This window comes from Ochlerotatus camptorhynchus, unplaced genomic scaffold (assembly GCF_037179485.1).
Source record: "Ochlerotatus camptorhynchus isolate MF236.1 unplaced genomic scaffold, CSIRO-AGI_Acam_v1.1 ptg000082l, whole genome shotgun sequence".
In the NCBI taxonomy this organism is placed as follows: domain Eukaryota; kingdom Metazoa; phylum Arthropoda; class Insecta; order Diptera; family Culicidae; genus Ochlerotatus; species Ochlerotatus camptorhynchus.
The window spans coordinates 2,413,867-2,435,976 of record NW_027040572.1 but is presented as its reverse complement, the minus strand read 5'-3'; the positions used below and the strand labels follow the sequence as shown (position 1 = coordinate 2,435,976).

Below are 22,110 nucleotides of genomic sequence, written 5' to 3'. Positions count from 1 at the left end.
CGACGGCTGAAGCCATTGCTTACCAATGCACCAATGCCATTGTTTACCACACACACCTTTGAAATGTTGGCACTGATTTAAACTCCCATGACCTTCAATATACATATCGACAGTGAGCATACATAAGGGCCTATACGCGATGATCGATTCTCTTCGTCGATTTTCTCTTTTGTTAATAACTCGCTAGATTTAACGTTTCTCCCTGCGCTTTGGTCAGAGAGCGTATAGGGCGTCGTTGTGCCAATTTGGTCGTGGCACATCCCGACCAACCATTCGTGAAACTTCGTTAAAGTTCTTTATGCAAAAATAAAGATTTTTGTCGATAATTCTTTACCTTGAAATTTGTTTGATTGCGATACGTATATTTAAAAATATTTATTGATCGATACTCACATTTAAGAAAATTTCTTTATCGGTAGTATTATAGAAATCTATAAAGGTGCCATAATAAATTTCGTCCAATTTCGATATATCGCAAGGGCTTGAGCTTTCTTCATAGATATTAATCTAAAACTATTTAAATTCTTATACCATCGTATCGTTGCACTTCGCTAAAGAACAACAAAGAATGCCATCGATGCACATTCATAATCCCCTTGTTATCGATTTGCACCGCTGGGTAAAAAGAGTTCGATACATCATGTGACAGATGGCTTTGTTTATAAAATTTCTGAATGAACAAATAAACACGAAGATGTCCGATCCAAGTTTCAATCCTGAAATTGAGGAAGAGGTGCTGGAGGAAACTCAAAATAATCAGGCAGTAGTAGTGACACTTCCGCTAGATGTATACAACGAGCAAGCGGATTCAATAAGAGCGCTACAGGCCGATGTGACTTTTATTAAGGAGCAAATACAAATCCTGGTCCAGCAAGGATTGCCACCGGGTACATCGTCAACATCAACACAGGATTTTTATGACCTTTGCATTGCAGTCTCAAGTGAACTATTCTGGGGCTGGTGGCAAACAGGCACTCAAAAGTTTGTGCTCGACACAAGTATTAATAAGTAAGTAGTTTATTTTTGCTGAATTCAAAATATAATACATATTATTGCATCTTACAGAAGCTCTCGTCGATCATTCGCTCTTTGACAACACGGAGAACCCAGCAGCCCAAGCGTGTGTCGAATTTCGGTACCAAATGCAACACGCATGTGATCGGATTAGGAGCAGTAAGCGCAAGCAATCTGGGTCCGTAAGCCGACAACAAGTCAGCAGACCAAAGTTGACTGTTCCGCTGCTTAAGATGGAGCTTAACGATGGCCACAATGAGGATGAAGTCTTGGATGAGGACACTGAGTAAGATCTTGAAATTAAAAAGAAGTGATTAAAATGCTCAAAAACTATGAAATTTTTGCTCTTGTTTTTTTTTAATAAAAGCGGTAACAAACTATAACACCTGTTATAATCTTATTGTTATTTAAATGTATGAATCAGTGGTGTTACAAAATAATCCGAGCCATATAAATTGTATGGTAAGCAAACCATTTTGCATATTGATGGATTTAGAGGAAATGTTTACACAGTTTTCGAAAGTTCCCAAAAGCATACTCAATTTTAACGTCAACTTTGAATTACACAGTAATTCTTCTACTTTAAACTCCGGTCCTGTAACATAGATACTTTCATCTTTTTTTTTTTTCAAAAAAACCTACTCGCAAAATAACAATTTCGTTTAAAGAATTCCACATGATGCAGTTGTCACTTTTCTTATCTGCCCGAACAGTGAAATTAGGATAGGTCAATCTATAAAATTTATGACGATTATATTCAAAATGGCTTAAATTGAGTAAGTTATCGTTTGCTTCCACACCAGTAACAGAGTTGAGTTCCTCCTGAAGCCTGTTGAATATTTGTTGTAGGGGTTTGCTTTGAGCATGTAAATATCGCTTTATCTTTTTTATATCGGCTTCAAACGGGTAACAGCTATACGAATCCAAAGGACCATGTTTTTTGGCATCATCTGCTAGATGTAAAAGAACGTGAACATTAAACGATACCGTCTCTTTTCCATATAGCTCAGGATAACTATTAACAAATGAGATCAGTAACTTTTTCGCGACTTTGTTGTACTTTTCATATAGTGATGGGCAACAGAGAATTCGAATGTCAACTGAAAAATTCAAAAAATGGGAAAATGTGGTTGTAGGAATTATCTGATGGAATATGACTAGTCCTGTATACAAAACAATATTTCTAAATTCTGTTGCTTTCATTTTTGAAACGTAATTAAGGGTCCTCAGCTTTCTTTGAAATTCCATTGGTACATATTCTGTGCATTCTTTGATTCGATCGTCGATTTCTTTCATATTTTTTTTTCGTTAGCTTTTGTGGGTCTTTCCTGTGAATGCAACTAATATTTTTTTACAGACTCCTTCATCAACAGCGTGCATTTTGTCGATTACAAAGTCTTCAATCATGTCAATTGGTAAGTTTTCCAAAATAGTGTGGTCTTTGGACATGTGGAGGTCATCTTTATCATTATTCCACATTCTTCGTCTGAATTTCGAATCGGTACGTAGAGGAGCATCGACTTCGGGATATACTATTTTCCTCGAACCGGAAATATTCGTCCCCCGGGTTTCACATTTTGGACATGCTGAATATCCTCCGTGTGATTTTATACCCTTGATGTACGCTACTGCTGGTGCATCTGCGACGATACATTTTATTTTCACGGTATATACCTTACCATCTTTATGAAATCCAGTAGTAAGTAATTCCTTCATTTCATCGACAAACTCGTTGAGAAATGCGTTAAAAGATGTTGGTTTCGATGGTCCATTGAAAATTCCTACGATGAATACATGCCGTATAAACCCTTCGGTATGGATAGCTCCCGATATAATCCACAAATCGTTCGCACCACTTTTAGAAACAGGTGTTTCGTCTACCGAAAAAGATAGCATAATTGGTCGTCCTTCTTTGATATGATCCATCAAATTGAACTGGTTCAAAAACTCCGCTATACCAATGTGAATGTATTCTCCATTGCACATTTCCCGAACGTTGGATTTTCTTGGTGTTTTAAGAAGACTACGCGCATCATTTGGCAAATCCAATCCAGTATGTTCCTTCAAAATCTTCAGTAAGTCGGAGACTCCGGCCAACGGAACACTGTATTTTGAAACCCAACCTGCCAGATCTGCTTTCAATTGGGAGCTGGGAGAAACATCAGTTGTTCTAATTGATTCATCTGTATTCTGCATAGGAAACACATTAAAAAACAAATTAATAGCTAACAAACGTGTGCATTGATAAAATTAAATCCGTCACTAACATTGTTTCCATACTCGTTTTCAGTCAACGGATCAAGATTTTTCCATATTGTCTCCTCAAAAGCTTGATCCAAATACTCTATATACCATAAATTCGTTCGAAGAGGCACTCTCCGTTGACGAATTCCGTACTTCATCGCAAGAAGCATCAGCATCTGGTAAATGAATGGGGAGGCACGTCCGTGGCCGCGGCGAAGCAAATGTTTGCAATTGTGGCTCTTTAAGTTTATGTCGATGTGCTCTCGGTCTTTTTTTAAGAACCCGTGGTAAGATTCTCGGCATTTTGAAACGAAAGAGGAAACTTGAAACCTTGACGACTGACTGTTTTAATGTTATGACAAATTATTTCAAAGATGCATGAATAAATGTACAGAAAATTCGACACACCATGTACAAGAGTATGTTCTGCAGTCGTTGGGAAGGTCATCAACAGCAGCTGTAGACCCGAGGATCAGCAACCAACAACGAAATCAGTATACCCTAAATGGCATGGGATCGAAACTAGTAATTGTGCAGTTAAAAAAGTCTTAAAAATATCAGCACTGTAATTGACAGAAATATCACAGACAAACAGACATAACACTCTCAAGTTGTTCATCGAATAAGCATTTAACGGTCAATTTAAAAGTATCGTAGTTGGTAGTACCACCACCTGCGGCGCGCATAGTCATTTTCCTTGCATTTGACGTTTACACACTACCGCCATCTATTCAGCGTACTACCCACCACAGTGTGCTCAACAGATGGCGCTAATGTTTCAGCGACGATGTTTTACAGTGAGAAATATTCAATCTGTTATGTCTGTTTGTCTGTGGAAATATGTTTACTTCTGTTGATGATCACCGTCTGGCTAAGATGATTCAATTAAGTTTAAGTTTAAGAAATTAAGTTCCACGCTTTGCAAAAAATATTTTTTTACAATATTTAATTACGTTTCAAATAAATCCACGTAAAGATCAGTACTGAACTGGCAACATAAATCGATATCTTTACATCTTTAACGATTGGTATCGAGATTTTGATAAAAATCTTTATAAATTATTCATTATTAGACTTGGAGTAGCTTTGAATGGCTTCATGAAATGGTGACGATCGCTATCGATTTTTTATATGAATGGCTTTAAAGGCCGATACATCGCAATTTGAAGAAATTTAAATAAATGGTTGGTCGGGATTTCGGTATATGAGAGAGTGATTGCAGTTTGCTCAAAAGTGCCTGAGTAAAATGCAAGTATTTTCGATGATTACCCGTAGTTGTTACAGTGAAGATATATGTACACCCATATTCTTGTTTATGTCTGGACGTGTTTGCCATACAGAAACATTTTTATTTGATTTTGTGTGGTGGATGGGTTTCGGGCGTGGACGGGCATATGGGTGATAATATTAAGTTTACGTTCACAGCTAAAAAAAAGTAGTGTAAATTTCCGTTACTATGATGCACATAAATGGAGCGTCATATATCATACAAATTTAGATTATAGATAGTGTAAATTTATGAGACATGTCATGCAATATCCCATATATTGTATGCAACTGTCCACTTTTGTTTGCAACATTTCTTGCAAGTTGCTAATTTACGTGAAAAGGAAGTTTACATGTATGAATGTTTGCATGCATGGATGTTTACATCGCCAGTAAAATTCAGAATTTTTTGGTGTGTAGGATAACGTTGAAAAATTGAGAAATGTATCGCTTCAGTTTGAGAAGCACTTCACTTCGCAACCGATGAACCATTCTGACGGCCCACATTGCCGTGCAGGCGCCGTGTGTTGGCAGGGTCCAATATTGGACAGTTTGACGTTTATAAAGTACCATCAGTTAAAACTGTATGTTTGAACTTTATCTCTATACATTCTTAGATGTTTCTTAGTAGATTATCATGTTGGTGTAAGCTGATTCAAAGAGTAAATGGTATTAACATTGAGCTGTCCATAGTTGGGCGTTATTGAACTTCTGGTACTTGCACAACATTTCATGTGAATACCAAAGTAACCATATAATCACAAAATAGCTTTAGGTGTGGGTTCAGAGTGGTACAATGTCACTGAGATATGGTTAGTTGGGTATTCAGATGAAACTATTACTTTAAAAAACTAATCCTGGTTGTATCTCTTTTTCGTTTGCATGTAACACTGTTTGATATTACTAACCGCACCGAGCCTTCATTCCGGGTGGTGAGCGAACCTGAAGAAGAAGAAGAAGACCATAAGCCCCTTCTCGGAACGAGTGTTTTGTTAGTGGACCTGGTCTGCGATTCAAGGTTGGACTCTGTGATGATAAGTATCACATAACAGGTAAAGTAGGCAGCATCATCTTTATCGAAATGTAAGTATTATTGACAATAATCATAACTAGATTATATGCAAATTTATATGACAGGTACCTGGATCAACGTTGTTTAAACTTGCACATTCAATCGTGACGGCATCTAATTCTGCATTTTAAACCTACCCAACCCTTTTCCTTTCTACAATCCCTGAGCCGGTGGTTCAACATAAGTATACCTCGCAGAACTTTTTTAACCCCCATGGGTAAAGATGCTGTGTTGCTCACTCCTCTCCCCTTCCCTGGTGTATTATGGATGGTGTGAATATTCACATCGGTGACATGGCCACTGACCCCCTTGTACATCATAAAATGAAAATGAAAATGAAACTCGCTAGATTTAACGTTTCTCGGTGCGTTTGCTGTTGCTTTTGATAGCCAATACAACCTGTTACTACTCTGCATTGAACAAATTCTAGAAAATTGCTTCACTTAGCTGTTGCAATGCAAAGAGAAAATCGATGAAGAGAATCGATCATCGCGTATTCGCCCTTATGCATGCTCACTGTCGATATAATGCAATAGCAGCACACACCTCATAGAGATCATTAACCTTCATAAACTTTCAGTGAAGTCATCACTCTAGAACAAGGTGAGTTTGATAGTAGTAGTACTTAAACCATGCATAGAGATAAGTTAATCTATCAGAACCTGGACGGACACTTGCGCCTACCGGGGGGAGGACCCAGATACCACGATCCACGTGAGTCTAGAGTATCGTACGAGCTGACGAGTGCAACAGGAAGAACAGTAGGTGTATAGACTAGGGAGTTGGTCCCTAGATAAGCCAACCAGCTGCAATCAGTGTAGGCATATTGTCTCTAGGTACCCAGAGGTCGTTAGAGCAAGTGGAGCAAGATCTAGAAAGTATATAGAGATCAACTGACGTTATACGCAAAAGTGTCCATAAAGATTTTATAGAACATGGGACACTTATGCGTATAATGGCAATCAAGAAATTGGGGGGGGGGGGGTGGGCAACATGGAATATGTATTCAGTGTTTAGTGCTGTGTTGTGTTAATAAACAATTACAAATAATACTTCTTCATAATAAAATAAAATGTCTTTATTCGTTCATACGATCTGGAAAAATGCCTTGTTTATAAATAGTTAATTCCCTCGGGGTGGTTTTCAAAAGCAGCAACAGTCACACCCAACATTCAACTTTGTTTTCAGTTTTGTAGCTCACAAGAATAAAGCTAATTAAGTTTGCAATGGTAGATGCTATGGTGCTAGTCGTTATGTATAATAATACTATTCCAAACAGGAACTGAGTGGTTTCCCGTATTTACTGTTGCAGTACGTTAGATATTCCAACGTAAACACTCGCAGGACCATATTGATGTTGCCCACAGTCCTGAGATTGACATTCTCCTCACTGTCTTCCGGTTTGTGCCAGTGTTTGGGGAATGGAACCGGTATAAGGTGAAGTATTGGAATATCTGAAATAAATAGGAGTAACATAAATGCTTTGCTGCATGTCACAAATTAATATTCATACTTCTCTTCAAAAACGGCAAATGATCATCCTCGATCCTACTGAACGAAGACCGATCAACGAACATCTCACTACTCTTGGGATCCTTCAGCAAAAGTCTGTTCTTCCTCAGGTTCGATTCTATGCTACTCAACCTTCGGTGGTAGTTTTTGGTATTATCAAAGAAATTGTAAAACTTGGGATTCTCTCCTCCGATCAAATCCAGTAAGACCATCAGTTGAATTCTGTCAATTTCTCGCATCGATTTCCCCAATGTTGGCGAGACGTAGGGCATTGTGGTCCACTTGGTGGCCAAATGTCGCGATCCATACAGGGAATCCGTCGCCGACCACTTCCTGAAGGCTTCCTCCCCGTCAAAGAAAACCAACATCAGGCTGAGATCGGTGTTGTTCTTGAGTAGTGCCAGTGCCGATTCGGTAGTTTTTGCCAGATTTAGCATCATCGCACAAGGAACGGCCGAATCCACTGCTCCAACGAAAGCGTGCTCTCGGAAGTATTTACTATCATAATGGCAGGCGAGGGTTAGGTATTTGTCCGCGGCCGGATTCAACTTTCCAATAATGTTGGAAAATTTCAGTCTTCCAAAGTGCGGAGTGTTATCATTGAACTCGTCCAGTTCTACGGTAAACTGTAGTTCCTTCAGCTGGTCGACGAGGTAGCGCTTGACCTCGTCGTGGGTGGCCGTGCCGACGATGCGTGGTTTCAGAATTTTCTTCAAAGTCTGGCGAAAGTGGGTGTCATTGTTCGACTTGGACACCACTCGCATCTGGTCCACGGTGAATTGGGCGTTGACCTGTAATGAGAATGCAACAGAGCATGATGTACTTGATTAGAATTGCTAATTGTGTTTACATGTTTTTTTATTTGTTGCGATATGCGAGCTGGGGATCGTAGCACAGAGTATAGATAGAGCTGCGCTATTCAAAATTATTAGGTAAGATATTTATTACGAAATTGCGTATGCGTTATGAACCATTGAAACAAGGCTTCGACAGAGTTTCATTTTTATACATCTACGATTCCTCCCTCTGATTTTCAGTCGCATGTTTGTTCATTGTTTAGGAATCGTCCATTAATTATGTCACACTTTTAGAGGAGAGGGGGGGGGGGGAGGTTGGAAACTGTGACGAGTCATACAAAAAAAATTAAGGTCCATACAAATAATGTGACGTAATAAACATTTGCGATCAGTTAAATTTGGCCGTGAATATGGCATTTGAGGAGTATAATTGAAAAAGTTCAGAAGGATCTTCTCCAATTACGTGAAAACCAAATTAAAATCTAACAATTTTCCTTCCAATTTGGACGATAGGGTAGATGAGCACTCGGAAGATATATGCAGTTGGTTTATAAATTTCTTCCAAGAAATCTATACTGTTTTATGTAACTCTTTATTTGTTCCAAATGCAAAATAAATTACATTTCATTTTAACCTAGGTGCTCTTACAGTAACTTACCAGCCTTAATTGTTATGGTACCCAAGTAACATTGCAAGTTTTATAGTGGTTTTAAAGCATGCTACAAGCAGTGTTGGAAAAGTTCGTGATATTTCACGAAGTTCACCAAGGGAAAAGTTCGCGATTCATAGTGATTTTTTGCGAACTTTTCCATCACTGGCTACAAGTCTAAATCATGGTCTACAGAACGCTCATAAAACCAAAATTGTTACTTGGGTATATATCTAAGTGGTTTTACATTGTTCCTGCCTAGGCAATTCAGTATTTTAAACAGGTTTTCTAAACCGATCTCTTCTTGTAACTTACAAGCAGGGTGACTTCCACTCACTTCGCTATAAAAAATGTTTTTCGTGTTTATGGAATCATTGGATGCTATTATGAAAGTTTGTACTTATCAGAAACAAGAAGAAGTTGGAAGGTATGTATTTGACGCATAAAACCTGTCAATTTCGCTTTCAGTGCGTCACAATCAGCGAATTTATGACTCGTGAGCGTTCACTCAGAGTGAGCGCTCACGAATCGTAAAATCGCCGATTGTGACGCACTGCAGGGTTACTTCCACTCACTTGATATATTTTTTTTTTCGGAATTATGAAATCATGAAATAGTATAATGGTCATTAGTACTTGTAAGTTACAAGAAGAGGTCATGAAGTGTATGTTTGACACATAAAATCTGTCAATATTGCTTTCAGTGCGTCACAATCAGCGATTTTACGACTCGTGAACGCTCACGAATCACAAGATCGCTGATTGTGACGCTCTGAAAGCGAAATTGATAGGTTTTATAAATCAAACACATACTTTACACCCTCTTCTTGTTACTTACAAGTACAACATATCATTATAACATCTAATGATTGCATAATTCCGAAAAATATATTTTTTATAGCAAGTGAGTGGAAGCAACCCTGACGCACTGAAAGCAATAATGACAGGTTTTATGTGCCAAGCACCTAGTTTACAACCTTATCTTGTGACTTACAACTACTAACTATCATTATAATATCTAATGATTTCATAATACCGAAAAACAATTTTTTATAGCAAATGAGTGGAAGCAAGCAAGTACTAATTATAGAGGCGCCGGTGGTGTAGTGGTAAGCGTGATTGCCTCTCACCCCAGCAGGCCTGGGTTAAATCCCAGTCGGCGCCGCCAGGATGTTCTGAGGCATAACATCTCCAACGGCTTGACATCCCCTTCGGAAGGGAAGTAAAGCCGTCCCAAGTAACCAAAAGTTCTGATAAAAGGCTATTTATGGCTTAAGCACCTTGGTTGAAGGTGGTCTATAGAATTCTAAGCAGCCTCATTTTTAAGTCGTTATAAGAACTTGAGAGTTCCGGTACCATAATTGAAGAGCATTCTAAGAAGCCTCTGGAGGAACTTAAACGGAACTTTTAGAAAATAAATTAAAAAAGGTTTTTGTCCTCTACACCAAGTCTATATATTTAGTTCACACTTTTATCAAAGTTATTTCTAAAGGCAGGTATTAATGTGTATTGATTTATCAGCATTAGTAGTAGTAATGGAGCTGTTTGAAGAATTAAACCCAGTCCTTCTGCGTGAGAGTCTCAGCACGAACCACTACGTCATCTGAAATATATTAAAGTGAGCTGTTGTCCCGCCTATTGTTGGAATTTTCTGAGCCAGCTGACTGACTTGAATACAAAACACAACACCTTGATGAATTTAAATTGGTGTTTGCCCGCATGGTATTCCATCACACTTGTGGCGCAGTAATTAGCAATCGTAGATCACATGCCGAATACATGGGTTCGAATCCAGGAGATTACTTTTAAATTTATTTATTTTTTATTTTTGGATAGAATGTTGCATAAATATAACAATTATAATTTATTCGGGCCACTTATTATTTCATATTTACGTTCATTAAATTTTGTAAAAAAATATTTGTGCGGATTGCTTCATGTGGCTTGAAAGTTCTGTCGGAACTTAATTTGAACTTTATGGAACTTGAAAGTTCTGTCGGAACTTTATTTGAACTTTATGGAACTTGGAAGTGTTGAATGCGGAACTTTTAATTACTTGGGGTTGGTCCCCGGTTCATGAGTTGATGGGTCGATAGGTAGGATCCAGGTGTGGGAGCTGCCTCCCTGGCGTCGGTAGCATTGGTGCTCAGCACGGAAAACAACATCGACGGAAAACAAATCAAGGAAATAAAAAAGTACTAATTATCATTATAGCATTTAATGATTTCATAATTCTGAAAAACATTTTTTTTTATAGCAAGTGAGTGGAAGTAACCCTGCTTTCGAACGCTCGGTTTGACGGATGTGGCTTGTTTTTCACTCCGCTTTGGTTTCTTCTGCTTCTTATACGTCTTTAGACCCATTCTTGCCTTGGCCCGCTGGATGTACCCTTCGAGGATCCCACTTTTTAGCCACGTCTCGAACCGAAGCACGTTTCTGCGAGTGAAAGCTTCCACGGTTTAGGTCCAGATTTTTGTTTGTCCTGGAAAGTTGCTTCATTACCATACTTCTGAATAGCGTTTCGAACGGCTCCGATGCTTACACCACAGACAAACAGACATAACTCTCGCAAGTTGTCAATCGAACAAGCATTTAACGGACAATTTAAAAGTATCGTGATTGGTAGTACCACCACCTGTGGCGCTCCTAGTCAATTCCCTTGCGTTTGACGTTTACACACTGCCGCCATCTGTTAAGAGTAGTGCCCACCAAAATATACTCAACAGATGACGGTAATGTTTTAGCGACGATGTTTTACAGTGAGAAGTATTCAATGTGTTATGTCTGTTTGTCTGTGCTTACACCTTCCAATTTTGCTACCCTAATAAACAAATGGCATAAAAGAACTGCATCCCGGATGGGTAAACTATCCCACAAATTGGATGATACCCCGAACACGTCATTAAGCTATCTTTTATGGTTATTTTTATTAGGGTAATTGGGTCCTTTAAGGGTATTGAGGTAAATTCGTAATCTGCATTAAAATGGAACCCAAACCCAAAATTTCATCAATTTTGGTACACTGGAACTATTTTAAATAAGAACAACTAAATTTGCAAAAATCACCTTATTAGCGCCCCTCGGTGTCACTTTTTATGGGAGCGAGCTGTCAGTTTGTTGATTTAGTGTCAAACAGTGATTATTTTACTTTAAATCTTGATTTAAAAATCGAGTTGAAAGTGTGGGTTCGAAAAAAAATATCGCTGTGCTCAGAAAACGAAGCTCTTTCAGATGATATATATTTCAAAATTAAAGAACTCAATTAACTCAGAGAAATATTGGGGATAGTAACACCGACAAACCGACATGAATGACCATAGCAAAAACAATAAAATTTCTGACCAAAGCACACTACTGACATCTGGCTCCGCGTCCACGGTAAATATTTTGCTATGCCATGAACCCGCATGCAAAAGTTATGAATTGGCTCGTGTCTGATCTATTCTGGACAAATTTTTTTTTACAGTTCGGATCACTGCACATTTAAATCTGCCGTTTACGATTTTCGGGCATAAGTCAGAATTAAGTGTCATGTCGGTTTGTCGGTGATAGTACAGCATTTGTGCACGATCTGTTTGCGCTTTTCCGGAGAAATGCTTCGCATTGTCACGGAGATGTAAAGAGCCGACACTTGTGATACATGAAACTGTTGGTTGAAATGTAAACAATGATTCCGCGTGATAATCAGCTGTTTAAACATCATCTGAAACAAGCAGGGGTGTTCCAAAGTCGTGCTAAGACATTCTGGGACACCCTATATCACGTCAACACATTCCAACCCATTCCTTAATTGACCTGCATTTTGAAGTAATGATCGTGATGTTTTACATAAATATCTGCAATCTCCTTGACTGCTCAGTTTGTCTTCCTTATAAATAAAAATCTATAGAGCTGTCATAAGAACGCTGTTCAAAAATTAACTTGAATAATCCATAGACAGCATGACTAAAATTTTAAGTGTGATGATGCAGGGCATATACTGTGTGCAGTTGTTTTTCGAAGCTAACATGTTGTATTTATTTATCTTTAAACAGTTTAGCATGTGCCAGATAATTAAATACAACGCTATTTAGGAGGCTGTCTGCCATGCCCATTTATACAATGACTAATGTATACACATCACTCATGGTGAAAGTGACTTCCGAACAATTCTATACCAACAATTGAATTAGGCGGAACAACCAGACGTAAGCAATGGCTTTAAACGCAAAAATCCCAAAAATCAAAACACACCCACGCAAACTAACAATGCCATTCGATAAAGGAAATTTGCTCCATCTGATGCTGGTGTTTAATTGCTTGAATGTGTTTAGATTTCCGATAAATTTGCGAAAAAAGCCATTGTTTACGTTTGGTTGTTCCGCCTATTTCAAATGTTGATATAGAATTGATCACCAGTTACTTAAATTTTCATTCACACCTTCATAAGCCTACGTGATTCATTCATTAATGAAGGCATTTACTTTTTCCAAAACATACCCAACCATCGAGCGGAAAACCGACAACTTTTCCGCACTATCTTTCAACATAACTCTTCCGATACCGATTGATGCAACGGTCGCTTGTTTATTCGTAACGGCTTGTCCGGTTAATCGTTCCATTGAATGCTAATGGTGGGTGGGAATTTTCTTTCCGCTCATTTTCTACCCCTAACCATTGTATAGTAGGAAAAATCAGGGTATAATGATGACCGGACTGCGTGAAATCGATTCCGGTCACTCTCTGGCGGAGAAGGTAGTCCCTTAAAGCTATAGCAGATTAAAAGTCACAACAAGATAATCTAATCTATAAATATTGTCATCTAATCCCGGGCAGTGAGCCTCCATTAAAACTTTAAGCGTGGGTGGATCCCTGGTCGTCGTCGGTGAACGAAACGATAAAACTCGGAAAGGACACGTAGTTGTGTGCCTTTTCCTTTCAACGCACAAAAGTATATGGATTCAGCACTCGTTTCACAAGTTAGAAGTGCCTTCCGGGTAAGATAAGAGAAAGCACGTCTAAGTGAATTTATTATTGGAAGCATGAATAATCCGAGGAATTTTAGGGGAATTTATCGTTTTATGGTATGTAGATATATACTTGAAACGGCGTGGTAAATTAATTGAAGCATCTAGCTAGACAGCGTTATACACATATTTGCCATATCCGTACACCTAAATAGGTGTACCGAATGGTTTTAATATCACTTGAAGAAAGGATTGATCTGAGTTTTCCTCGGCAAGTAGGGTGATCCAATTAATTGGATTGAACTACTTTGATTCTTGGACTTTGATCTTTTCCTCAAAAATGTCAACCATCTAACCTCGAGTAAACCGCGAGTAATGGGTCCCATCCATACTAGACGTAGATTTAAGCAATACTTGTAAGTTAGGTAAATGAATTATTGGCTCCGTAAAGAAAACGCGATTGAGCCTTTCAAATAAACGATCTAGATAAAAAAAATCTTTGTTTTTAATGGGTCAAACCCCAGTATAATGCCTTGTTGTAAGACTAAATGATAGCGGTAAACTCCAACTTTTAATACCGTCCCTGATTGAATGATCTGCAAAATGTTTACTTAGAGTCGTGTCGATTAACTCTGATGTCGACATCAAAACAGCTGAACATTCTTGATCGGGATTAAATGTGTTACGATACAGCGACCATAAATCACCGGCAGGATGACTGACTTGCGCTGCCACTTCACATTTTGTAATGAGTAACTTTCTGACACTAATGCGATTTCATGTAGGTATGGAATTTCTGCCTTTTTATATTTGCTGCGTCAGTTTTGTTATTGCATGTTTTCTGGTAGCTAATACTCTAGAAAACGTGAAGTGGCATCAGTGTAAAGCTTCCAGACCGTATCATAATACAGTTTGGAGCTTTCCACCATGATTTTTTCAACGAATCTATATGGCAACGTAGTTTATGGTGTGTAATAAAAAGTATATCAAGCATAACTTTTCAAAAGGACGTAAGTCGCAAAAATAAACAAATCGATATTTTGCATCTAATCGAATATAAAAAACATGCTTTTCCTACGAGTTAATGAAAAACAAGGTTTGAAATTGTAATGCATTATGGAAAATATATTTAATGACCTTCTTTCAATGTTTTTAAAATGGTGTTGATACACACTTTTATCACAAACGAGGTGCTTTTATTGTCAACATGACTTAACTGTTAAAATTGGATGATAACACAAAAACTGCAGATACGCGCACAGTGAAGCGTCGTATGTGAAAGAACAAAGCAACCACTATCAATCAACAAATGCGTCAAGTTTGTATGTTTGTTTTTGTATTTCCGGGAGCAACATCAAGCATAACTTTTCAAAAGGACGTATGTAACATTGCATAGGAAATTAGAAACATTGGATAGCAATGTCTATATGAGATTATTAAATGCTATTTAAAAAAACAATGCTATTTTTTAAAATCTGTTTCTGTTATTAGTTGGATAAAGGGATAGCGTTTAAGAGAATTGTGAAAAATGTCGAGTTTTGCAAACACGGACAAGCCTTTTGATAAAACAAAATCATACACCATTTACTTCTGTACTACTCACATACACCCTGATTGATTCGTCGGTATAACACCTTGATTGTTACATACACCCTGCATAACGGCGCCGGTGGTGTAGTGGTAAGCGTGATTGCCTCTCACCCCAGCAGGCCTGGGTTCAATCCCAGTCGGCGCCGCCGGGATGTTCTGAGGCATAACATCTCTGATCACGCCTTCCTTCGGATGGGAAGTAAAGCCGTTGGTCCCCGGTTCATGAGTTGATGGGTCGATAGGTAGGGTCCAGGTGTGGGAGCTGCCTTCCTGGCACGTCGGTAGCATTGGTGCTCAGCACGGAAAACAAGATCGACGGAAAAAACAAACCGAAGGAAAAAAAAAACATACACCCTGCATGATTCGTCTATTTGATAGAAGAGTTTTCACATACGTCAAATCAGATACACCGGTTTTTGTTTTGCAGTGAAGATACGTCGGCAGCTCGAAAAGCATTGAGGAATTGTCGGTTGGTTGGTTTATTTACATAACTACCCATAGTTGTGAAATAATCGACGTTAAAAGCGGAGATGAGAGGGTCACCGCATTATCTGCTGTTAGATGTTATACATTTTGTGTTTTTCGTATTAAGAAAGCGCTGGTCAGATTGGTATGTGAAGGTCAATATTAAAGTCAAGATTGAAGTGCAATTTTATTAGAATACTTTTGAAATAATATACTCCCCCTTTGGAGAGGGATGGTGAGGGGTGTCTCCCCCCGCCACCACTGGCAAAAAGAGATGATCGCCGACCGCTCAAGTACCAACGATGTGTTTGAAACAGTTCTACCGATTTTTACCGCACTCCAGTTGTTATTCGAAGGACTGTGGATGCTAGCATAATGCGTGACATCATTCAATTTGTTATCGAAATTGAAGCCATAACATTCCGTCGCTTCAAGGCATTATAATGATTGAATTTTTTTGCAAAGGATAGGTACTTTAAATATTCGCTGAAAAATTATAGACGATATTAGATAAGCAAACAAACTAAATTTGTATGAAAACTGTGGTAACCAAGGTGGTAATAAACTAACGCTAAATATTTCTTAAGTATTTCCAGGTATCTTAGATATCAGTAAGGACTTTCTGTGTAGAACGCGAGAAATACAAAGTTTAGAGTGGGATGCCTCTAAAGTCCACTAAACTTTCCCGGCTTAGTGCCAAGAAGGATAACCACTACCGATTTTCATGCTCTTCGCATGGAACTTTTGAACTTCGCTCAATTCAAGTTTTCACTTCAAATTGGCCGTCTGGGTGACTACCGTGTATTGGCTGAAACCTTGGATGGATTCAAACGTCTTCTCAAGTATCTTACTGAGAAGCAACACATTTCTTTCATTTTTTTAAAATACCCTCCACTAACCCCCACACCAAGGAGCTCGCACAGAGAGCCCCCTGGTAATGGACACTTACTAAAAAAACAAAGAAAACGCGGAGAAAAAACTACAATTAAAAACAATGTAAATCCCAGTGGCACAACATAGTTCCTTTGAAGGGATTCACTTACTCAACAGAAAATTCTAAATAATTTAAAGAGTGATAACGTTTGTGGCTTAACATAAAAAAATTGAACTTATTAAACTATACTATAATTAATGATGCAGGAAAAAAATAGCAGGAGCCAGAAAAACCTACATATGCAAATGGTAGACACTTTTAGAGAATATATTCATTTACGTTCATAATTATATACTGCTTCAGCTTGCTTTTAAAGAGAATTTTGTTCATTATTGCTTTCAAGTCGATGGGAAGTATATTGAACTTTAATGAACCGTAGTTTGTGATGCGACCTAGACCCAAGTTCGTGCATGCTCTGCTTCTCAGTGACTCATTTGCATGTCTAGTTCTCTGAAGGTTAACTCTAGTCGAAAAAACAATGTTGTGATGGAAATTACGGTTATGTAACGTGTTGTGCACATACAAAATTGTTTGAGAATCCTAGCCTTATGCTCCATGTTCGAGTGGGAACACTTCAGCAAGACTGGAGGAAATTTCCAAAACCTCAGGGATGGGATCACGGAGCCAAAAATTGATACATGACTGCTAAATGCATGAATTGTGGTAATTCCTCTTACGCAAAGGGCGACTGTCCTATGAAGGAAGACCCTAAGAAAATTAAAGGTTCAAATTGTGGTAGAATTCAGCTAAGAACAAATTCTACATTCGTACCTGGAGATACAAACAGCTCATAACCTTCAAACACTTCATTTATACCTATTTATACCTGCTGCTATACAATGTTCAGCAAGTAAATGGAGCAATGCTGTTATTGCAGCTAGTAGAAATCGAAATCAACATTCTAGCCAACATAATTCTAACAGAAATTTGGATGATTTGGACTTAAGTAGCATTACTGCTCCTAAAATTGATTTTTTACAGAAATAATTAATCGAGTACTGATGTGCTGAACACTACCCGAGCAAAGTCCAGCATCAAAATGACAGCAAATTGAAATCAAGTTTTGATATCAACATCAAACTGAAATCATTATTTGATTTCAGTTTCGCAATTCACAAATTTGATACCAAATTTTGTTTTCATTTTGCTGTACATTTGCTCTTCAAAACTATGTTGTTGCGGGTTTGTTTTCATTGCCTTAGCATAACATCAAATTGAATACTTGTTTTGTTATCAACAGGAAAAATTTATATCAAATTTAGTTTTCAGTTTGCTCTCACTGATAGAAGAAATAGTTTTCAATGTGATGTCACAGAAAGATTTTTTTGCTCTCAATTTTGATATTTTAACCGTTAACACGACCAAAACCACAGCAACCTGAGTAATCATTATCAGCGAAATAACAACATCAAATTTAGATTTCCATTTGATCTCAGACTTTGCTCGGGTAACTACATGTTTGCTGCAATTCAAACTTGAGTTAAATTGGCTTATAACATACTTAGTTATGACTTTGAAATTCAGTAATGAATTTTAAATCAATTTGAATTGTAATGAAGATGAGCTATTTAACTTTTAGAGAGTTCATAACGGGCATATCGCCGTGATAACTGAAACCTTCCTTAAACCTGACCATAAGCTTAAAAGGGACGCACATTATTTCATTTATCGAAATGATCGTCTTGATGGAACCGTTAGTGTCGTTGCCATCATTGTTCATAGATGTATCAAACATCAAATTCTTTCTTCATTTGAAACCTAGGTTTTTGAACTTTGGGCGTTTCTGTCGAAACAAAATGTGGACAACTATAAAAGCTGCCTATTTTATATTCCAATGCGTAGGCCAGCAAAAGAATTTTCTCTAGGGTGAACTTACCCGTCATAGGTCTAAATTTTTCATTATTGGTAATTTTAATGCTTTATTACTGGAATAATGCTCGAAGTAATTTCCATAGTAATATTCTATTTGATGATTGTTCTGTAGGTTATTACACTATTCAATATCCAAACAGCCCAACATGCTTTTCTTCAGCAAGAAATCCCTCAACTATTGATTTGGTCTTAACTGGTTCATGTCAACTTTGTAGCCAATTGGTTACCCATGCTGACTTCGGTTTTGATTACCTTCCAGTAACTTTTGAAATATCCCTATAAATAATTTCTAATCCCAACAGGTCTACTTTCAATTGCCATAGAACTGATTGGGAACAATATTGAACATTTATGAAATTTAAATTCGATCCAAATATTCCTTTGAAAAACCAAAGATGATGTTAATTATGCTCTTGAAGCTCTGACTACACACCAGAAAATTATGAATTTTAATGGTGATGTAAATATATATGCATGTTAAAATTAAAGCATGTAAACCTCCTTTTCACGTAAACTAGCAACTTGCAAGAAATATTTTTTACAAAGATGGATGGTTGTATGCAATATTTGGAATGTTTCATTAAATGACTCATACATTTACACGATCTGTAATGTGAATTTCTATGATATGTGACCAGGGCTGGCAAATGTCATTTTCAATGAAAGATCTCACGCGATATTTACAGAGATACTTCCGTCACTATCATTGGATGAGAAAACGATGATAGAGATTTTCTTCAAAATCTCATTGAATTTTTTGTCATGACAGAACGTGACAGTGTTGTGATCATCGTAATTACTAGCTCATTTAAGGTTCAATTTACTTTGATGCATTTTTTAAAAATTCCAAAGCAGTTTTTTTCTACGCATTATTTTAGATTGCAAAAAGCTCGCGTCATTTTGTGTAAAATATCAAAAGGAATCGAATAGTGCGAGCTTTTTGCTATCTAAAATAATGCGTCGGAGAAAACTGCTTTTGAAATTTTTCAAAAAGCATGAAAGTAAATTGAACCTTAATGCTTTTAAAGCTATTTGTACCGAAGAAATCTTAGTAATATAATCACTCTACCGATTACATACGATTGTTTGCTTAAATTCCTCTAAATCAGTTAGAAATGGTGATGTTATAACCACATAAGAATTATTCTCATGAGTGCTTGATCATTGAAAAATGACAAGAAAGCTAATGATAGGTAGTTTCGTCTCGTGATAGTGAGAGGACCAAGGTTGCAAAGACTCATTTCAGCTAAAATAATGTTTTTCGGGATAATAAAACCAAAAGATGGTATGATGGCATGTTTTACTTGTAACTTACAAGAAGAGGTTACAAAGTATGCGTTGGAAACATAAAACCTGTAAATTTTGCTTTCTATGAGTCACAATCAGCGATTTGCTGATCGCTGAGTGAGTGAGTGAGTGAGTGAGTGAGTTTGTGAAAAATCGCTGATTGTGACTCTCATGAAGTGAAATAAACAGGTTTAATATGTCAAACACATCCTTTGCAACCTCTACTTGTATCCTACCAATTCAAAATTTGATCATGGCATCTAATTATTTCATAATTTAGAAAAACATTGTTTTAGCTGAAATGAGTCTTTGCAACCTTGGAGAGGACCTGTTTTCTCATCGTCACATGACGGACGTGATATTTACCAGCTCTGTATGTGACGCTCCATTTATGTGCATCATAATGGCAGAAATTTACACTTCTTTTTCGAACTGTGTGCTTCTATAGTTGAAGCGAGAGCTGTTTCAATACCAAAATACGAGGTATTCGATTCAATCATAATTTTAGATGACAATCTTAAGCTCTTGGTCTATCCGTAGGAGGCAATATCAAAGAACACGCGATCCTGCCATGAAATTTATCTGGCGGGATTTGCAAAAACAAATTAAAAAGCGATTCTCTGTCCTGAGGAACAAAAATGCCACAACCCTCCTAGCTTGCGTGTTGCTAGGGTTTCTTGAAGTTTTATAATATTCCCTAAACTTTAAAAAAGTTTCCCATGAATCTACGAAGTTCCGTGAAATCATTTTCTTAATTTATAGCTTCTAAGAATTTTCATTGATTTCTAAAAAGGTTCTTGAACTTCCATAAAAACTCAGTTTAAAAAATCTGAAAGATTATACATCTTTCGCCACCCATAATTTTTAAATGTATAAGTAAATGCATTTTGTCGATCTCCCCGATGGTTTATGGTTTATATCTTGTCTCTAGGGCCATGTCCCCCCTTAGCCCAACATCCTAATTACGTCTATGCTGCCAACGCTTCCAAAACTAAACTTATTATATTTGAACATAAGCTTTCCTTTTTGAAACCTAGTAGTATTCACATAGTCACTATGAATGGAGTTACAATTTCTTGATCAAGCTAAGTGAAATATCTTGGATTAGTGCTTATAAAGATTACATTGAGGGTATTCAAGCCAAATGTAGCAAATATATAAAATATATATACAAGTTTTTAGAACCGGCATGCTTTACGCTGTGCCAATATGGTCTAGTTTTTGCAATACTAGGAAAAAAGCACTTCAAAGTTCTGAAGATGATTTTGAAGTTGCCTCCCTGGTACAGTACTAGCGAGGTACATAGAATTTCGACTGTTGAGACTTCAGGAAAAAATTGTTGCAATCCTCAATATATAAATTAAAACCACATTATCATCCCATAGTCGTTTCACTTCCGTGCAGATTACACTCAAACCGCAACGATCAATTAACGATTCTCATCGCACGCTACACATTATCCGAACCAAATCAGTTGAATTCTGCTAGTGTTTATATGGATACCTGTTCATAGAGCCATTCTCACCTGTTGAATTGGCCACTGTGTGAAGGTCGCCACGAGTGCCAGCACCAGCGACAAGCGTAAGAAACTCGACGTCGACGATCTTCGGTACCACATCGTGTGTGAGTGTGGTTATTGGGTTCACTGTTTACTGCCTTACATAAGCCACGCGAGATGACTTGTTTTGCACTCAGTGAACTGTTAAAAATTGATTTTTTTTTATCAAAGACAAGCAGAACTACACCACTATGAATTATGCATGAACACACGTTTTAAGATTTTCTTCCAGCTTCGATGGTGGTATCACGACATATCACACACGACTTTATTCACAGGATGGATACAACAATTTCTTTCGCAGGTACCTACTTCGGGCAGTGATGTGAGTTTGTACTTTTGACAAGGCGCACACTTCCGTCGCTACAGAACTTGTTATCAGCAGTGAAAGGGTTCTGTTCGACAACACTACTGTGGCTAATGGTGTTTAAAATGTTTCTCGCCGCGACGACAACGTAAATATTGTTCGCGGAAAGACCGCTTTCCGATGTTGTTGTTTGCTCTTTGCCGCAGAAAGGTATCTCGTGGCCAAGTCGAGGTGACTCACTGCAACCAATAATGCCGCGTCTAGTCACGATGACGTCCGATCGACGAATAAATGGGAGAGGCTCCGTGTGCACTTTCAGAGCTTACACGTTATAATACTGTAGTGCACGATACTATCTGCCTACTTACTGACTGCTTGCTCGAGAGCTGAGTGTGAGCAGAGCATTGAGTTGAGCAAGGTATATACGACAAGTGCCCGGAAGCGTAGCTGGGGTTGTTTCCAAATAATTTTTTTATGAAGTAATGAAATTGGTTTGTTAGTTGAATGCTTTGAAACAGCAAAAAAGGTTATCTTTCATTCAATTTAATTTAATTGATTGTTGTATCCATCACCGATACGTATTTCGACTACTATGTGC

General features: G+C 37.7%; 1 protein-coding gene and 1 pseudogene across 1 annotated transcript; one reads left to right on the top strand and one right to left on the bottom strand.

The window, feature by feature from the left end:
• Nucleotides 1–694: 694 nt before the first annotated feature.
• LOC135698064 (uncharacterized) lies at nt 695–1,304 on the top strand (annotated as a pseudogene).
• Nucleotides 1,305–6,663: 5,359 nt separating this feature from the next.
• Nucleotides 6,664–21,870, bottom strand: LOC135698133 (glutaminyl-peptide cyclotransferase-like). The gene is made up of 4 exons (XM_065218021.1): nt 21,655–21,870; nt 21,173–21,622; nt 7,110–7,899; nt 6,664–7,050 (listed from the first exon to the last, which is right to left on the bottom strand). Exons 2-4 carry the CDS (start codon nt 21,263–21,265, stop codon nt 6,863–6,865), a joined length of 1,071 nt encoding a protein of 356 aa, XP_065074093.1. The 5' UTR covers nt 21,266–21,622; nt 21,655–21,870; the 3' UTR covers nt 6,664–6,862.
• Between the last annotated feature and the right edge of the window lie 240 nt (nt 21,871–22,110).